Below are 20,076 nucleotides of genomic sequence, written 5' to 3' on the forward strand. Positions count from 1 at the left end.
GGAGTAGAGAATTTGTCAAGTATTTGGGTTTTCAGCGGAAACTGAATGGGCACAAGAACAGTGTAAATAATCTTGTATCAACACTTCAAAAAAGCAGTGTATGCCTGGAAAGTTACCAGTTTGAAATTAAGTGATTAATCAGCTATTATAACAGAAAGAGTTAAGATCCACATTATTTATTCTGAGGACAGCATCACTCAAAGACCTTCTGAATCACAAGGAGCCCTAGAACAGTCAAGCCACTACAAGTTTACTGAGTTGATACGCTGATTTTTCTGTAACATCAAGTTCTTGCAACATTTTCTAAACTTTAATCTGTAGCTGTAATCAATATGCACTTCAGCACAGCCCAGAGAAAAGGCGAGGAGGAGACATGGCTTCTATTTTTACTTTCTGTACAGTGAAGTCTACAGACACGCTGACAGCAAGGCAGGGCAAATCGTCCGGCAAAATTAGAAAGGAATACAGTATCGTAGCTATCGCTCGCCCTTTGATGGTGCACACTGGTCAGTCTGTTTGCCAGGTCACTGCCTGAGACGCTGTGTGGCCAGCCAGAATTCAAAGGCAAAGGATGCAAGATAGGGCTTACACAGAGGACCATGCAGAATCAAAAAATTAACCTGTCATGAGACACAGGATCCCACACCTCTGTTACTCTGGATATTGGCTACCGGCTTTGATCTCCAGTAGGCTCAGAGGACGAAAGAGTTCTCAGTTTAAGCTGGAGGAAAAAAAATATTTGTCATGCAATATGCTGCATCCATCCCTATGGCTTAGATATTGTCTGGTCAGTAATTCCATGAAAAAAAATCACTAGTGGCACGCTCTCCTTCTTGTTTGTCTGTATACAGTTTTCCTTTTCACACATGTCATTTGCACCTTGAAAATGTGTTAACAGTGCAATTTGTGGACATAAATATAGTGAGCGAATACTACTCTTCCTCCACCCCCTTCAGGACACCCACACAAGAGCAGATTTGACAGACGTGTCGAGTATTTTCACACCTTTTCAATATGCCACTATAGATTTAAAAGTATCTGAATGAACCCCGCATGGTATTTAATGATGGTTGGGCTTTCCTTGTTAAATTCTTTGTGTACCTGAGGAAAAAAGTTTCAGAAATGTTAAATTAATGGATTATTAATCTTTAACTTGGGAAAGCAGCAGAGATAAGAAAAGTTTACTTAAATAAGATGTTCTGCTGAGAATTCTTATGATCATATAAATTTTTAACATTCCTGCAGCCATTTAAATAGCTGAAGGTAGATCTCGTTGGTTCTTATAACAGCTTCATTAACTACAAAATGATCTCTTCAAGATTCACATTCCCCCCTTTAGCTCATAATTTAAATAAACCAGGCTAGGATAAGAAATCTTCCTTTATCTTTGACTCACAGTTCTGATTGCCAAGCATTTGTGTTCATCAGACAGGAAGGGAGATTAAATGAGAACTTATTCAGTGCACCCTGCATGGGAGAAGTATGTGTTAATTTACATTTTCTTGCACATGGAGAACTGAAATAAAACCCATATTTGCTATACTGTAACCATAGTTATACTGTAAGTTTGATTCATCAAATAATCCAAATTCCTGAAAATTTCATATAGTTGATCTTAAAAGGTAGCACATCCACTAAGGTATGCATACTATCGCATTAAGGATTTGGTGACAATGTTAATAGCATGCAGGTATTAGAGAAATTTTTAGGGAACACAAAATGAATATATCCACATTCCTATACAGGTTTCATATAAATGAAGACTGCAGGTGTGTTCATACTGTGGACATTCATCTTCGTATACTTTACTCCATAATAGAAAGATTTACAGAAAATATTTAGGATGTCTGCTACAAACTGGCACACTAACAACTTAGGAGACAATTCTCCTTTAATGAGGGAACATAGCACAGTGATTCACATTTGGTATAGAAACTGAACACATTCAGATGTCTTCTTGGCTGGAATTAAAGTTTTACATCAATTCCATAAATAATCTTTACCTGTGCTCTGTTGAGAACTTACATAAGCAACAACACAGTTTAAAGAATACAAACAAAAAAATGATAAAGGTGCTCAACCTTCTTGGAAATGCAGTCATGTTACTGAGATACAGTTGGCTTCATTATATCCTATTATTTAAAACATTTTGCATGCCAAGTCCTTTATCAAGTTCTGGTTAGCCACACCGCAGCATTTAGTCCTCAGTAAAATTTCAAATTGCACCTTGCATCTCTGTGCGTAAAACTCATTGTAAACCCACCACGTGGTAACAGAGAACAGGAGGAGTTACTGCTGCATGAAATTGTTACATCTAGAGTGTATACTTACACGCAGTCAAAGCTTGCAGGGAGGAATTTTTCCATAATTATCTGTCTACTCGTAAATCAACTATGGTTTCTTGCTTACGTGTGTGCTGATATATATTCACAGATATAAAATTCCAAATTCTTTAGAAAATGTCAGCTGAAGTGCTCGGTCCTGCTTCTTTTTTTTGATATAATTTAATCATCACATTCATTAACTGTCAAGAGTGTAATTCTTATGAACAATTAGAGAGGTGGTTTTCCTGTTCATCCCCAATTCTGTAGCAGTCTGCCTAAGAAAAATCCCAGAAATGTCTAGATGGAGAATCAATGATAATTTGTGCATTTTGAAAATCGATTTAAATTATTAAAAGAGATTAAATTTGGCATATAGAATGTAATCAAAGGTCTCCTGTTGAGTCCAACAGGAGATGACTTGGGCCAAGAGGCCACTACACAGCAGTTCTGTTGCTCCCCTCCCAAAGAGCTTACGCTATTCTTATTTACCGCATCACATTTTGAAAGCCTGCAAATACTCTCCCTAGGTTTTCACCACAACGGACTACAACCTCTCTGGGGCTACGTGTGTTATGCTGGCAACTGGCCATACTAAAGCAAGGACAAAAAAAATATATTTGAAATCTTGAAAGTTATGGTGACAGGAAAATGAAAAAAATACTTTGACCTTGTAAACACTACAGCAGCTTTAGTATGAAATTATTAGTAAACGTTGAACATTTTTATGCTAACCATGAAAATATGACTAAATATTAAAACTTACACAAAATACAAGTTACATGTAAATCAAAGGAGAATTATGAAGTTTCAACAAAATATTCCATTTTGACTGAAAGATGTCTGCCTTTTACGTTAAGAAGTCACCTAAAGTGATGCTTTCCCATGAAATATTTGCATTTCAGGGAAACAGCAGTCAAAATTGTGACAAATTACTTCAATAATACTTTTCAGAAAGAGCAAGATGTCGATAGAGATTCTGGCAACTTCAGATAGTAACTTTTAAAAAAGAAGTGAAACATAATGCTATTTGTGGAATATTTAATACCTTCAGAAAGGTGTCCATGTGTTTTCACTATATAATGCAGAAAATAAAAACTGCATCCAAAAAATCTGATACCTAATTAATTAGATTAAGGGTAGGAATCTCGGCCAAGCAAGATTCCTATGCTACTATTCAATGTGACTCTGCAGAATACGATTTTCCATATAGGAAGAACAGTTGAAGATGAACATGTATTAAAGTAACTGTGAGCAAATATCTGATCTTGGATAAAAAAAGCAAATTTCCAAAAGACAGATTTTGTATATGACATCTCCTTCCAGAAACATCCAGGTAATTCAGAGGAGCATTTCTACTTCATGGAAAGCAAGGTGATTTTTAGGATGTCCACCTGATCGAGCTATGCTAACGCAAATCCAGAAAGAGAAGACAGAATATTTCAGTTGGAAGGGACCTACAACGATCATCTAGTCCTGCTGGCTGACCACTTCAGGGCTGACCAAAAGTTAAAGCATGTTATTACAGGCATTGTCCAAATGCCTCTTAAACACCAACAGGCTTAGGGCCTTGACCACCTCTCTAGGAAGCTTTTTCCAGTGTTTGACAACCCTCTCGGTAAAGAAATGCTTCCTAATGTCCATTCCAAACCTCCCCTGGCACAGCTTTGAACCATTCCCATGTGTCCTATCACTGGATCCCAGGGAGAAGAGCTCAGCACCTCCCTCTGCACATCCCCTCCTCAAGAAGCAGTAGAGAGCAACGAGGTGGCCCCTCAGCCTACTTTTCTCCAAACTAGACAAGCCCAAAGTCTTCAGCCGCTCCTCGCGGGACACTCCTTCCAGCCCTTTCACCAGCTTTGTTGCCCTCCTCCGGACGCATTCAAGGACCTTCACATCCTTCTTAAATTGTGGGGCCCAGAATTGCACACAGTACTCAAGGTAAGGCTGTGCCAACGCTGAACACAGCGGGATAATCGCCTCTTTTGACCGGCTGGTTATGCTGGGGTTGATGCAGTTTGCCCTCCTGGCTGCCAAGGCACACCGCTGACTCCTATCGAGCCTGCTGTCAAGCGGCACCCCCAGATCCTTTTCTGCAGGGTTGCTCTCCAGCCACTCCTCTCCCAGTTTATACTTGTGCCCAGCGTTACTCCGTCCTAGGTACAGAATCCAGCATTTGGACTTGTTAAATCTCATCCCATTAATCATTGTCCAATGCTGCAACCTATCTAGATCCCTCTGTAAGGCATCATGTCCCTCCAGAAAGTTAACAGCACCTCCCAGTTTGGTATCAGTAGCAAACTTGTTAATGGTGCATTCAACTCCTGAATCCAGATCATCCATAAATACATTGAACAGAACTGGCCCTAGAGTTAAACCCTGAGGAACATCGCTGGTGACCGGTTGCTAGCTAGATGTAGCCCCATTCACTACAACCTTTTGAGACCTGTCCCTCAGCCAGTTCGTCACCTAGCACACTGTGAACGCGCTCATCCCACAGCTGGATGATGTGTGCAGAAGGACGTTGTGAGGGACAGTATCAAAAGCCTTACTAAAATCCAGAAAAACTACATCCACCGCCTTTCCTTTATCCACTAAGCGGGTGACCTTATCATAGAAGGATATCAAATTAAACAGGACTTTCCCTTTGTGAACCCATCTTGACTGTGCCTGATGTTGTATTATTCTTTAAATGCCTTCAAAGGTACCCAGCATAATCTACTCCATAATTTTTCCAAGAACTGAGGTTAGACTAACAGGTCTGTCCCTGGGTCTTCCCTTGTCCTTTTTGTAGATTGGAAGAACACTGGCCAGCTTCCAGTCAGCAGGGGCCTCCCCAGACTCCCAAGACTTTTGGTAAATGATCGAGAGGGGTCCTGCCATAACATCCACTAGCTCCTTCAGTCCTCTGGGAGGAATCCCATCAGGCCCCATGGACTAATGAACATTCAGCTGATACAGCTGGTCCCTTACAATTTCAGCATCCACAAATGGAAAATCACTGTTCCCACCCTTGCGATCTTCCAACTCAGGGGACTGGGCGGCCCGAGGTCTATCAGTATTACTAAAGACAGGCAAAAACCACATGGAATGCCTCAGCCTTTTCATCATCCCTATTAGTCAGATGACCATCTTCAACAAGTATTGGTCCAATGTTTTCTTTAGACCTGCTCTTGCTATTAACATACCTAAAAAAGCCCTTCTTGTTACCTGAAACAACTCTAGCCAGTTTCAACTCTAACTGAGCTTTGGCCTTTCGTGTCTTCTCCCTGCATATACAAACCACAGCTCTGTCATCTTCCTGCGAAGCCTGACCTCGCTTCCAGAGATCGTACAATTTCTTTTTCCCCTTCAGCTCCACAAGGAGTTCCCTGTTCAGCCAAGCAGGTCTTCTGCTCTGCTTGCTTGACTTACGACACAGTGGAATTGCCTACTCCTGTGCTTCTAAAAGGTGGTTCTTATAACAGTGAACGGCTAAATAGGAGGGGACTGTTTCCTACTCAGATGTGCAATATCCAAAAGAGACAGAGTCACAGCTAAGTTTATGATACTCAACAAAACAACATACAGCATCCTTATTCTCTTATACAAACCAAGTTTTAATATTCAGACCATTGGACCCAAAATGCTAATGTCTCACTGCATTACTGGCGCTTCCTAAACTACGCTGGCAGTCAAACCAGCATGAAATCTATTTCTTTAAAAGAAAGAACAGTCTCATGCGTAAACACCTGACATGCAAAGCCTTATTTGGAAAGATATCTGTCACACAGAGATGTGATTTGAACTATACTAGAACCGAGTAGTCAAGATGAAACTAGAAAAATGTTACAAATTATTATCAGTAACAGATGATTAGACACAACTTGGTGTCCACATATTGGTATTCCACAGTGAAGGATTATATTTCTTATATGCATACACATGCTTTGTTTAATTTGATAAAAGCTCATGCAAGGTTTATTTTATCTTTTGTCTTTCTCAAGACAAAGTCAGAAAATGTAAGGCTAACAATGACTCTGGCTCTTTAATTGGATACAGGCCTTCTAAACTAACCCATCATAACAAAATACAGGAAAAACGTATATACACAACAAACAAGAACTAAACATAATCTGACATGAACAACATCCTTCTTTAATACCGATGAGGACTTCAAAGCAGCTGCCTTCATTTGTATACTGACAGCAGAAAAACTTAAAAAAAAGAAAAACCACTTTGCTTTTGTAGGAAGGGTTAACTGGGTTACCGTTACTTTGCATTAATTTATGGTTTTGCCCAAGAGGATGGACCGTGCTAAATCTGTCACTGACAAAAGCAGCGTGCCATTTTTCTCACTTGAACTGGTCATACATTAGTGTAGCTAAGATCAACCAAGACACTTCTAATTTAGGCCAAACTGATATACAGTTTGATAAGATATATTCTTATCATATATTCTTATATATATTCTTATAAGACTATATCTTATCAAACTGAGTGATAAGAAGAGTTAGATTCATACTAACCATTTTTTAGCAGTGGATGTTATAAAGAAAATCCACGCAGTCTATATGCTGAACGTACAAACTGTTGGCATCAGCAGCAATCAAAGAAAAAAAAAAAAAGCCACTTCAGAGTACTACCTGAAAACATAACTGCAAAACGTCTGCCATAAAGTATGAAATAGGACATACAATCCTTTCAGCATCAGTATTTTCCCCGCTGTAACTCTAGAACTTTTTATCATAAAATTCACTGAAAATAAAGCTATTAACAATCATTTGACACAGTTATTAAGCCATAGCAGGTGTTATTTGATAATATAAATGCCTAGATATGGAAAAAGTAGATTATAATAATGCTAGACAATTTCTCTGAATTTTTTAATTGAACATGAACAGACTGAAATGTGACAGCCAAGTGTTTAATCAAATCTGAGTATTTCCTGTTTTGGAAACTGTTGCTTATATGTGAAAGTCAAGAAAGACTGTAAAACCTTTTTTTTCTCAAGAGCATCAATATTTTCCTTTTTCTTCTGAATTAAATCTGAGAAGCCTGTAGATGTTTCTTTCACGAGTTCCCAAGAGCACAACTGCCAGATGCACTCTTGCATATATTTGACTAGTAAGAAGATGAAAAAAAAAACCCCAAAAAACTCATGCTTGTACTTGTAATCTTCAAATACTAGACTGAGTGGTATCATCCAAACATTTAAACTACTCTGTTTCTATGTATCTCTTTTTCCCCACTAGAAAGCCAGTGACCACTACACTTTTTTTAAAAAGTAGCTTTTTGTAGCTTAGCTATAAATAAAATGAAAGTAATATGGGTATCACATAAGAAGTCACATAATCTGAGTCATTAAATTTAAGATGGTTTTGTGAGTCTTCTGCTATTAACAGACAAACCTCTGTGGGCATTTCAGCTTGCTCTCTTGTATTCTGACTTTATTTAGACTGCAAAAATATATCCTCCTCTTAAATGGTAAGACTTGTCTCTGATGATACTGACAAGAATAAGTCTGATGAAGAATACCTTTCAAAAAAGATTTTAGAAGCATGATTCTGGGTGGAAGGAAGTCACTGGACTAGAAAAAAATCCAGTGGAGGTGAAGTTCTCTTTCGAAACATCACATATATGGTTGCCACATGATATATGAAGGTGTCTCAGTCTCCTTTTGTGGAGCCTTTATGGTGAGTTCATGGATCTCGAGGGATCCATGCACAGCAGGCTGAAAACCACTGATTTTTAGCACCTTCTTTCTGAAAAGGGCAAATAACAGTGAGCAAGAATGGTTAATATCAACTCATGACACTATAGTGCATTAGTATGTTGTAGTAGAGGAGATGCTTCGTCGTTTGTGGTCAGGCATTTCCTGACATAACCTTAGTATCAGTTTCTATTAGAGGAGTAGACTTTTTCATTGTATAATGATTATCTGCATTAAGGATAAAATGTTAAAAGAAATGACCTAGCCCCATCCCATTTTGGAAGAACTAGATTTGGATTGCATTCAACCAGTAATTTTAATTGCCAGGCGCTCCACCATGCCTCCCTCTGCCCCCTACCCACCAAAAAGAATAACCCAAACCCACACAAGCAGTAGGGGGACATGATCTGCTATAAAGGGAAAAAACCAAGTATTTCCTAAGAGTTTTGCTTCAAAAAGGATTCACACAGAAATACAGCACTGCAATTAGCATAAACCTATTCTACTTAAAGTACAAGCTGAAGTCCCTGTTAATGCTCAGAGAAGTTTCTGAACTAGAGATTGACTTAAATACATATGCTTCAGTCCTTTTCTGAATTGGAGAATAGGCATCAATAATCCCCTCCCCACTGCTTTCATTGCTCTGCATTCCTCTGGTTTAAAATCCAACTCAATACACTTTCCTAAGTCTAAAAGTTGTTCCCTGTCACCGTTCCCGCAGAGAGGCCTGGGTGGGTGATGTCTACTCTCCTCCCCCCACACCTTCTCCTCTACGCATCCAAACCAGTCCTTGATTTACCCAGCACAAATACCCCAGTTCTGTGCAAAACCCACAGCTGCTTTGGAGCCCACTGCAGCAGCGGCCGCGCAGAAGACATGTCAGAAGCACTGGTACACGTCGACGGGAACGGCTCTGACCCAAAACTCGTGACAGCTTCTGATGAGCCGTCACCACCCATTTGCAGATTGGAGACACGTGAAGAGACAGAGACGTTGAGCCATATTTCTGAATTTCCCTGCCTGCTGCTAAGAGTTGATGAAGAAAACCTCTTCCCAAGGCTGCCCCCCCCCCCCCATCCTGCCTGAAGGACCCCCCCTCCTGTGGGTGAATCAGCTGTGGGAGCTTTCTGCACATCGCAAGCTGCACTCTGGAAACCGAGATTAAACTCATTCCAAAGGAGCCAATAAAGTTTCAGTAGCCAGCTCGGAACAATTTCAGCATCACTGTGGAAGCATTTAAAACACACACACACACACACACACACACGCCAGAGGATGCGGAGCACATAAAAACTAGGTTAACATAATGTTAAATATCTAAATTGACCCCCTGATACTAGTTACAGCTCTTCCGTATGTCTGCCTTAGCTCATGCTTTTGTCTCTAAGACTTCAGGACTCAAACAAAGAGCATTATACTAATTATATACTATACCATGGAGTATTTACAGCAATTCCTGTACCTAAGAACTGCCTGAGGTAAAAAGAGAGAGCAAAAGCTTTAATTCCTGCACTTTGAAGTAAATCAATCCCTTAACATTATCTGAACAGGACTTATATGTTGTAAATATTGTCTGGGTCAAAAAGCCAGTCTCACCCTTTTACACGCTAATATCAAGATACTCTAAGTACACAATACAAATGGTGAAGAAAAAAAAAGTGTGATTTTCATGCCAAACAAGTTACCATTGTTTTTGCTCATATATCAAACAGGTTAATCACAAATGTAAAATCTACAAAGCACAATAAAAAGTGTACAATAAATTTATCACCAGAAAACAAATGCTGTAAAATCCCAATAGCTGGTGCTAGAAATTCACAAAGACTCTCAAAGAAGACTTAAGGAAAAGGTTTGATTCTAAATTTGAGCATAAGAACTCCCTAGGGCAAAACTATGTCACGACAACTGGCTAGCCACAACGACTGCAAAGACACATCATGGTTCAGGCAGAATTTTTACTGTATTTAATCAAAGGCAAAATCAGGTCCTGGTATATAACAGAACTCCTTTCTTTCTTGCTATCATCTCAAAACACTTTACATTTTAAGAAAAATGCAGTTTATAATGAGCTCCAAATTTCCCTCTTTTATTTAAAAATGAATGCATTGTAGCTCCCTAGCAAATTATAAGGTTTATTTCATAAGTCAATAATTTGGTGCCAGTCATATACTGGGATGGAAGTGCTTAACAACACAGACTGATGTTTGATGTGATTTACACGAGCCTCTGTGCACTAGGCATGTGACTACATTAGGCACATGACTGCTACTGGCTTTCAATGAGACTTTGCCAACGGAAGAAGAAATATGCTTAGTTTAGTTCAGCTTACTTCCAAGTAAGAGAATCCACAGTACAGTTTAAAATTATTTGCATTTACGTTTTTTATTAATTTCATTTTGCTGAACATTTTTAAAAAGCATGCAAGATCTGCTACCTCCCCTGCCTGAAAAAAAAACACTTTCCCCTGTGTTTATTTCCATACTGTAGATTGCAGCCTAGCACAAAGACACTCCACTGTGCCTAAATATAGTATCTTCCTCAGAGGCAATGTAAGTTGGCTGGCATGGATGGCTGTGGCACTGTGGCTACATTGCATTGAGGACTTCAAATGATCTGATTAAAAGTAGTTTGGGAATCTGCACATTGTAACCGCATCCTGCAATAGACCCAAACATTTAGACATTAACCAATATGATGCCTGTCTTTTTGGCTCATTCCTAGCATTTACAGCTCTAAGCCCTATATGTGACCCACTGCAGATTGGGATTTCCCAACTATGCAATAGGAAACACTGAGGATGAAAACACAACTCCAATCTTATTTCTCCCTGGCACACAGGGAAGAGTTTACTCAGTAGAGCACCTTCTTCTGTGGCTCTGGACTCTGTAAAACATGGGAGCAGGCACTTCAGGAGTAGAGCGGCAGGCGATTCATTTTTTTTTTCCAAAATCTCTGCTGGCAGAGCCTGGTAGTTACAGCTGACTTTGTACTCAGGGAGGTGTCTCTGCAGGAAGCACTGAACTAGGGTTTTGTATAGCCTGGAAGACCCTAATCACCAATCTTCTCCAGCTGTGTAGCTAAAAAGAAATGCAACATCAGCTGCTCAAAAGTTCAAGAATAAGGCTGTCTTCAAAACTGATAGGGGCTTTCAAGGCAAGAGGTTGAGAATATAAGTGAGGACATCCAAAAGTCATATAAATGAACAGAGGTAGGGCTGACTACACAAAGCCATCACCACCAACTGTATTGCCTGTCTGAAGTTTTACCTACGTTGTTGCTTCTCTTTGGGTGACTGCCTACTAATCCAAGTTCACAAACATGTTTTTAAGTGTTTGCTTGTGCTCTACAAGCATTTATCAGAGGCACTGCTTTCAGTTTATCCCAGATTCAGCAATTTAAGGTGAATCCCATGGTGAACCAAGATCAAAAGTGATCCCCACAGGATTCTGTTTGGCTCACAGATTTATAATATTCAGTTTATTCTGACTATGCTGAGTTTTCTGGCAATGAAACAACTTCACCATTGAAAAAAATAACCACCTGGAGGATTAGAGGGCAAAATGACATATGAATGCATCCTTAATGGTGGGAGTTAGAAAAAAAATTAAGCAAAACTTTCCTTTGCATCAAATACTGAAGAAGATGGCTGGCTGCAGTGATGGCTGGCAGAAAAACACAGCAAATGTCAACTGCCACTTTGGATGTCCTAAGAAGTAACAAGACAGACTGCATGAAGTTTTCCAGCAGATACATACACTTTGGCAGAGAAGGGAAAGAGCAACAGGTTACCTGAACCTTCTTACAGTTTACTCAGAAAGCAAAAACACTCCCTTTCTTTTATTTTTCCACAGCCCTTCTTTCAAAAAACAGTTGCAAAAGTTGTCAGAATTAAGTTCTATCAGCTAAATGGAAGGACTTTGCCTGCCTTTCAGACAGGGAGAGCAGCTGTGCGAGTCCTACACAGTTGTGCTCAATGGCCTCTGGCCTCTCATCTCTGCAGGATGGGGTGGCAATGGGGGATGAGGGGAAGGAAGAGACTTGCTCACCTTCTTGTTGCCTGTTCAGGCTTATGAGTCCCTGTCAGTGGGTGCAATAGGTCTGTCAGGTGCAGAGGGCAATCTCACGGTGCAAACGCCCATTAGAAATTAAGTGAAGACCCCTGTCACCTCCCAAGTATCTCACCTGAAAGTCATCACTGCTGTTTGAAAGGACATTTGTTCAGGAATGTTATAGATTTGGAAATTCCCCCATAAGTGGTCCTGTTTGGAGATCTCGAAACATCACAAAAATGTGGAAGCAGCATAACAAAATGCTTGAACAAAACGTACTAGTCAACAGGGTGATACTTGAGCCCACTTACCACATTAAAGCAGTCATGGGTAGATGGACAGAGCCCACGAGTGTGGAGTCGATGGGCGCACACTAGGTTACAAGGTGAGCACGTGTTTAAGCATTGTGCTCTTCTAAACATGGTCCAGTCCTTATGTGATTTCTCAGCACTATGAAGAGTTTCTATGGAATAAACCAGCACCTGACTCGATATTCTTTCTTTCTATACTTACAGAAACATGCAGTAATGCTAAAGAGACAACTTCAAGCAGAAGACCAGCTTTTTGCCAAGCGGTTCTCAAGCTGCTCTATATCCAGCACCCAGCCTCAGGATTTTGTCTCCAGCTCCAGCTCTTGGGATCCTAGCAATAGCTCTCGTCTCTATCTTTCTGCCTCCATTTTCCACTCCTTCCTTCCCTTCCCCTCAGCATGCAAAAACTCAGCATGCAATTGAGGATCCAAACCATGTCACTATACCCAGACCTGCATAGACATGCGCAGAATTGTCCCAGTGATCTCTATAGCATAGTTCTCCGCTATAGTACATACATGGGTGGGACCTACTTAAGGACATTTCCTGCACAACTGAAGACATCTAACCTTTTATCTGCAGGTCATACACACCAGCCACTGAATCACCTCAAAAATAAAAGCTACAGAATCAAGAATAAAGAAACCTGCTTTGGTTAAGTACAATGCATCATAGATTACAAAAGTGTGGGTGTTGCTTTGGGGCTGTTAAACCATTCAAGCAGCAGAGGCAAGAGCCACTAAAACTCATCAGGGACAGCCACTAAAACTCATCAGGGACAAAGTCATGCCATCTGGATTTCCAAAGCTTTTGAAAATGCATTTGGAAATGAAAAACACACAACAGCTAATGCACTAGATATTTCACACTGGTAGACTAAGATGCAGATATCCAATTTACAGATAACGCAACAACTTCCTTTCCCTTAGTCATAAATTCCAGGATGATCGGATTCTGAATAGCACTCCCAGATACAAAAGAAAAATAGGGCAGATGATGAATATTTTATCGCTGAATTCTTGCTATACATAATCATATTATTTTATTATCTCATGCTGTGCAGAAAAAAACATGGGAAATGAGGCTAGATTTGTGAATGATAATAATAACTTGTCAAGCTGTTTGATGCAAGGATGAAAATACAATAAACATGATTTTAAAAGTTGAGATAGGAAGACTGGCTACTGCCGTGAAATGGGAAAACGTGAAAGTGATTTAAGGGTATTAAAGGAATGTAAAAGAGACTGTGATAGAATAATTTATATAGCAAGAACAACAAAATAAAGTACAACAAACACTAGCAAAAGCTGTATCTATTAAGACAAAAGGTAACCATTTTGACAGTCCTGGGAAGAAAAGATGAATAAACACCCTCCTATTACACATCTCCACTCAAGTTTCACCTTGACTTAGAAAAAGCCATTTCCTTACTACACTGCACTTTGATTATGCATGGATGGGGAATACCTTCTGCTAACAGTATTCAGATACACATACTCTAATCCACTTTTCCAGGGGTATTTGTCAGAGTTCAAGTTTCCTTATGAATTACCACATGAAATGACATGTTTCAGTGTATTCAATCCCAATGTTAATCCAGCACTATAAACAAGCTTTTATAAAAAAACAATTTTAAGAAACCAACCTTTGGAAATCACAGAGACATGCCCAAAGAGAGAATGCAGATGGAGCTCGGCAGAGCGCAGAATCACTCACAAAAGCACAGAGGCTGGAAAGGACTCCTGGGGATGTCTAGTCCAACCTCCTGCCCAAAGCATATCCAGGTGGAGCAGGTTGCTCAGGGCTTTCTCCAGGTGGGTTTGGATACCTCCAATGAGGGAGGGTCCTTACTACAATTTGGCAGGGATAACACCTGGCTAAAGTTGCTGTTTATAGGAGAAATAATAACCCAGGTGTTTCAGTCACTAGCAAAGAAATGAAAACGTGACCCACACATAAGGTAATCATATTAGTTTTGGCCATGGTGGCCTGGCATTTCATTTGAAGTGTAGTAGTTCTGTTCCTAACTGCTTGCTTTCTCTATTTTATTATCAGGAAAACACTTTAAAAAGATAACAAAGCAAAACCCATAAGATGTGAAAGATTAAAAAAAAAAAAAACCAACACAAATTTGGATGACATAGCTTGGAGGACATTGATTGAGAATTTCAATGCTGTTGGTTTTATTTTTCAAGAAAGTGGTTATCCTTGTTCCTGACCTATCGTTGAAAACTTCAGGCCTCTCCAGGTAGAACTTTAAGTCTCCACAGTTCACTAGGGATTACAGACAGCATCAATAAGGCTCTAAACATGAACTTTTAAATATTAGGTTTTCAAATAATAACCAAAGGATTAGATGAGGACAAATGTAAATATTTACCTATGTACAATGACTCAGACTGTCTGCATGACACTTTGGTGTCTAACAGGAACTAGTATCACATGCCTGGGTATCCAGCTGTCAGATTTGATTATTTTAGTTAGGTTCCCTCATACCCAGATTAGACACTCTGTAGACAGCCTGAGAGAGAAATCAAATTGGACAAATTCCTTTGTTTATAACTCTGTAGTAGAAAAAGGTTAAAGCAGGTCCTTAGTCTGATCCAGTAAAAAAAGCCCTTGAAAGCAGTGGGAGCCTCATATACCTGAAAGGCTTGTAATTAGTCAACCTCTGAAAACTCCTGAAAAAGATACCAGAGATAGAGCTCCCCTCAAGGTTCCCACTTACCTTTCCCTGCTTAATTAAAAAAAAGTATAAAAGCAGAATTGAGATCTAAAATGCATTTCAGATATTTTTATCCACTATGCAATCTCAGCAGTCGTGTGTCAATTACCTCTAGAAAAGCCACTCAGAAATTAGAGCCTGCTCAGGTCAAATTAAAGCAGGTTTTCTCCTTGGCTTGCAGGTGATGCAGGAGCACCTTAGGGTCCCATGATTTTTATGCCCTTTCATCCTGACTTTCAGTGAGTGCTGCAATTCAACGCCTTTTTGGTTTGAAAAACCAGAAACAGAGGTCAGAATGCCAATGTTTCCCTGTTGTTTTTATTTCTAAATTAAGATATTAACTGGATATTCACCGTACCAATTTCTGTTTCAGAAATAAGGCATGGCCTTGTATGGCAAAAGAGCCAAGCTAACATGGCCAGCCTCTGCATTTACCAGTCCAGAACCAAAACCCCACAGCAGCACTCAGAGCACACACCTAGAAGAGGTGCACACACACGAAGCATCATTATGCATTACTACATGTACAGTGACAGGTCAGACTTTTACATCACGGGAGATGCAGGACATTGTGCTGCTGAATACACATCCATAAATAAATGCAAGGCATGAATGGCTTCTTTTATCATTTCCCCTTTTCATCTCTAGCCTCTCCCAAGGACTATGATTTAATATTAAACGCTTATGTCAAGCATTTCCTTTGTGCAGATGTACTGGATGTGAGACAGGAAGGAAAACCCTTTACTGCATTTATGTAAGCTGTTGCTGGCATGAGGGAGAGAGGCAGAGAGACCAAGCATCACTAAGAGCAGCATTTCAATTTGTTAAGGGACTGGGGAGACTTATCCATTGCCCTGCATTTCCCTATGTGTGTATGTTTGACTTCCTTTAGGTGTCCTGTATTTTCTGTAGGAGAGCTTCACAGCTTCTCCAGAACCTCAGTCAGGGAATAAGAGCACTACAAATATTTGTCCTAGGTAATTTATCTTACCGCATGGATTATTCTGATAAAGCTTCTCTTGAGAGTAAAGCATGCCACCTTTCCAGTGAAATACATGGACCTTACTTTCCAATTTCACTGAGGGTCATTATACTGTGTGATCAACCTTGGCCTGGCTGCTCCAGGTACAGAGCTTCAAAAACAAATCAGGCTTCCACTGAGGTACTTTAAATATAAATTAAAAAATGCATGCACTGACCTTTATGTGACTGAATGAAGCCTTATATTTTTACCAGTTGTAACAAACTAGATCAGGGAAGGAAGGTATATATTTCAGATGATGTTCTTTAGACAGGAAAAAAGAATACTAAGAAGAAAACAGAGTTAGACGTGAAATACCTATCCAACTGCATAAAGAAGCATAGGTGTCACAGCCCAGTGCATGCACCAACCCCAAGACATTTGTGTGATGCAAACAGTATCAGTAAAAACCCCTGTTTTGTTAAACAAAGCCTTACCTTTCTGCTATAGATTTCCTTGGGAAATAAAAATCCTCTCCTGCGAGGTAGGCAGCTGCAGTTCCACCTCCGAAATAGGTTTTCCTCAAGAGAGGGGCAATCCGGTTGTTTACCAGTAATGCTCCTAAACCAGTTGGGAATCCAAAGATTTTATAGAATGAGATGGGGATAAAGTCAGCTTGGTGAACTCCCAAGTCTAACGGAGAACTGCTTACATATGAAGCTGCATCTAATAGGACAAACCACTTCCCTGGTATATTGATGGGGCAGAGTTTTCCAGATTTTATGTCCTGTATCCATGAAAGGGGATATTTGGTACCAGAAAAATTGCTCTGAGCTGGATAAGAGAAAAGATGAGGTGTTGTGCAGTTTTGTTCTTCAGCTGGTAACCTGTTCTTTTCTGATAACAAGATTTCCTTTGGTTTTATTGGAACAGACAAGACATTCATTGAGGCAGTTATCCCCCTCATACCCACCACAGATGTGTGGCTGTCAGTTAGGTAACAAAATCGACTGCTGGGTTGTTTTGTGCCTTCAGGTATCCAAGGGAATGCTTCTGCTACCAGTTTAAGTGCAGCTGTGCATCCAGATGTGAAAATGATGGTATAATCTTCAGCAGTAGTGTGAAAGTGTTGCAATATTCTGAAAAATAGGAAAAAAAATCCAATTATTTTCCGATTTTTCTATTTTATTGCTGTGTGATATATTTTGTTTTTCCTCAGCATAAATTCTTCTGCTTTGACACCTGATATGAATAGAAGTAGACAAGTGTTGCCAAATAGCACAGTAAACTTCAGCAAGTGTAACCCAGATCATTTTGCCCACAAGAGACTCCTTCCAGTGCTACAGTGAACGTGGCTGTGTTTTAAGGATAGAAGCCAATTCTGCCTGGCTCTGAATAGACTGGCCAGTCTGGTCCCTCAGTGGGATCAGAATCATGCCTGCATACGATTAAACTTACACTGTCCTTGAGACAGCCCAGTTCTATTTGCAAATTATTAAGGTTTTCAGTTTACAAAGTATTTGGAGCAGACAGAATATCTTTCAGTTTAAAAAAAAAAATCTACTTAAATACTGAGCTTCCCAATTAAGGGTCACGGGATTCAATAGGGAAACTTTAGGATACAGCTTTGCTCCTTGCTTATATTATTAGCAACAGAAACAGAAGACAGCAAGAAGCAACATATGCTTCCTATGTGCCTTATGCACCGAAGGCTGTAATCTCTGTAGTCCACAGAGATAGCCTAAACCAGAAGCAACCTAATGTCTTCCAATCAGCCAGACTATGAAAATTTAAGCAAGCCAGTCTCTTGAGACACCTCTACACTACACACTCATTGAAGCTTGGACGGCACCTCATTGACTCTAAACTACCTTTTGTGAACATTATCTAACACACCTTTTGGTACCCATGCTAGCTTGTGTATCTATTACAGTTTTGCGGTGTACAAGATGGGTCTTTCCAGAGGCTGAGGAACAGCTTCAATTCAGTCACCTTTCTTACCTTTTTCACCTGACAAACTTGCTCTGAATTAACTTTTATAAAACTCTTACCAATATTAACAGGAAATGTAACAACCACCTGAGAGACACCAGCTTCAGTGCACGGAGCAGAGCAAACAAAATTGAACCAGAGCATGAATGTTGCTGCCCAGCAATGCTGTCTGGTTTTCAATCAGGGTAAGATGTAACCGGCTTTCTCAGGGCATCTCTCCTGCTGCAGAGCATTTCTGTGAGCAACATATCAGTGCTCTCCAAGCAGCTGGCACGCTGATCTGTGCAATTCCAAGGTACAGACCAGCGTTTGGAGAGTCTATGAACTCTGGTTCCCAGTGTGTATCATTAACAGTTTGCATATTTTATATAACAACAATTAAGTATCCAACTTTCTATGTTTTTAACTCTGTGAGCACTAGGACAAGTTATGTATTCACGTGTATGTGCACACACAGCATACCTTTTGAGTTAAAAAGCTAGGTGACTGAAGCAAATTCTTAATACATAACGTCTTCATAAGGGCAAGCTGACAAAAGCAGCAACAAAAGCATGCTGAAGACTCTTATCAAGACTGCTCCTCTTCTACTCTCTACGTTTTCTCTGCTCTCCTCCCCAGTCAGCCGCTTTGTGCCACACAGGCTGAGTGGGAGGTGAGACACAGCTCGGCAAAATGTCAAATTTTGCTCAGGAATAACAACCCGCAGTTCTCCACAGGAACAGTACTTGTTTACCACAGGACTTAATTTGACCAAAAGACACTGTAAAATGACAATAGCTGGGATGCAGGAATGGTGGATCGGGATTTAATAATGGGATGCTGTTGCCCAACCATGAATATCAGAGCCAGTGAGTACTTTTAGTAAACATTTTTGCAACTTTACAAAACAATAAATATTATTTGGGGTTGTTTAGGCTTACAAATAGTGACAGGTCTATGTTTAATTCATAAATGAGAGAGACAAAGCTCATGCACACCGGTAGTATTTTAACTATATTTAGTTTTAAATTATTAAAATTCAGAAGCAGCTGAACAGTTCTAAAATAAAATCCATGATGTAACACTGATGCATTTACCTATTCAGTTCAGTACCAGAAATTGACTTTCACATGAAAAAAATCAAACTTTAGGGTAAAATTTTCAAAAATGCCCACATGAATTAGAGCCATTTTTTTAAAGACTTTTAAGTCCTAAAGCTAGAGAAACAACCAAGTTACATTTCTGATTGACTTAAACAGGAAATAGGTTCTTTTGTGAATCTCACCAGGTACCTATTTGCATTTTGGGTCTCTCAATGCCTTGTAAAATTGCTATGACTCCAGTATTTGCAAAAGAGGTAGAATTTTCAAAGTCAGACTTACATTTTGGCTGAACTATTTCTAATGTTAAAAAAGGAAAATAAATAAATAAAGCAGTAGCAACTGAGTTAAGGGAATTTCCTTCTCCAGAATGACTTCTGATGTGCAGAGCAGAAAAGCTGTGAGCACCTCAGAATAAGCTTTATAAAATGAATACCACAAACTCCTGAACTAGAGCAGCACTGCTGTGATAAAATCAGAGTACTTAGGGACAGAAAACTGCAACACATCTGAACGACTTCTGCAGCCCACAATACTACATCCTCTGTTTTGACATGAATATTGGGAAGCACTGGCTATTACACAGAGAATTCCTAATGCTCTCTGTCTTCGTGTAAGACATACCCCATTACAGTGAAATGCAGTTCACTTTTATTACACTCCTGGAAGATTTATAGCCATATATAAGGTCATCGTTGGCAGCAGGACTAAAGACTTGCGGTAGAAAACTGATAGTTTGATCTACTATAGCTCACAGCTGCAAACAGCAGTGGTGTTTTATAGTATTACAAATTTCCACTTTTCAAAGGACTCTTTGGAAGAAATGACTACAGATAATTGTTTCATTAAACATACTGATACAGTTGTGCCATCACAGGGAAGACGGCAGAAAGGCTGAGAAACTTGACCCAGTACCTTGCTTTCAGGCTGGCAAGGTGGGAGAGGA

The 20,076-nt window shown here is 39.8% G+C and overlaps 1 protein-coding gene across 3 annotated transcripts in view; it reads right to left on the bottom strand.

Annotated features, from left to right (window-relative positions):
- The window catches only part of MOCOS (molybdenum cofactor sulfurase), a 220,795-nt gene that overhangs the window by 118,422 nt on the left and 82,297 nt on the right, over nt 1-20,076 (bottom strand). For all 3 annotated transcript variants that reach the window (XM_075022731.1, XM_075022729.1, XM_075022730.1), the window contains one exon: nt 16,557-17,198. In XM_075022731.1, the coding sequence (XP_074878832.1) occupies nt 16,557-17,026 (470 nt within the window). In that variant the 5' untranslated portion in view covers nt 17,027-17,198. The remainder of the gene's footprint in view (nt 1-16,556; nt 17,199-20,076) is intronic.

Source organism: Buteo buteo, chromosome 3 (assembly GCF_964188355.1).
Source record: "Buteo buteo chromosome 3, bButBut1.hap1.1, whole genome shotgun sequence".
Taxonomy (NCBI): Eukaryota; Metazoa; Chordata; class Aves; order Accipitriformes; family Accipitridae; genus Buteo; species Buteo buteo.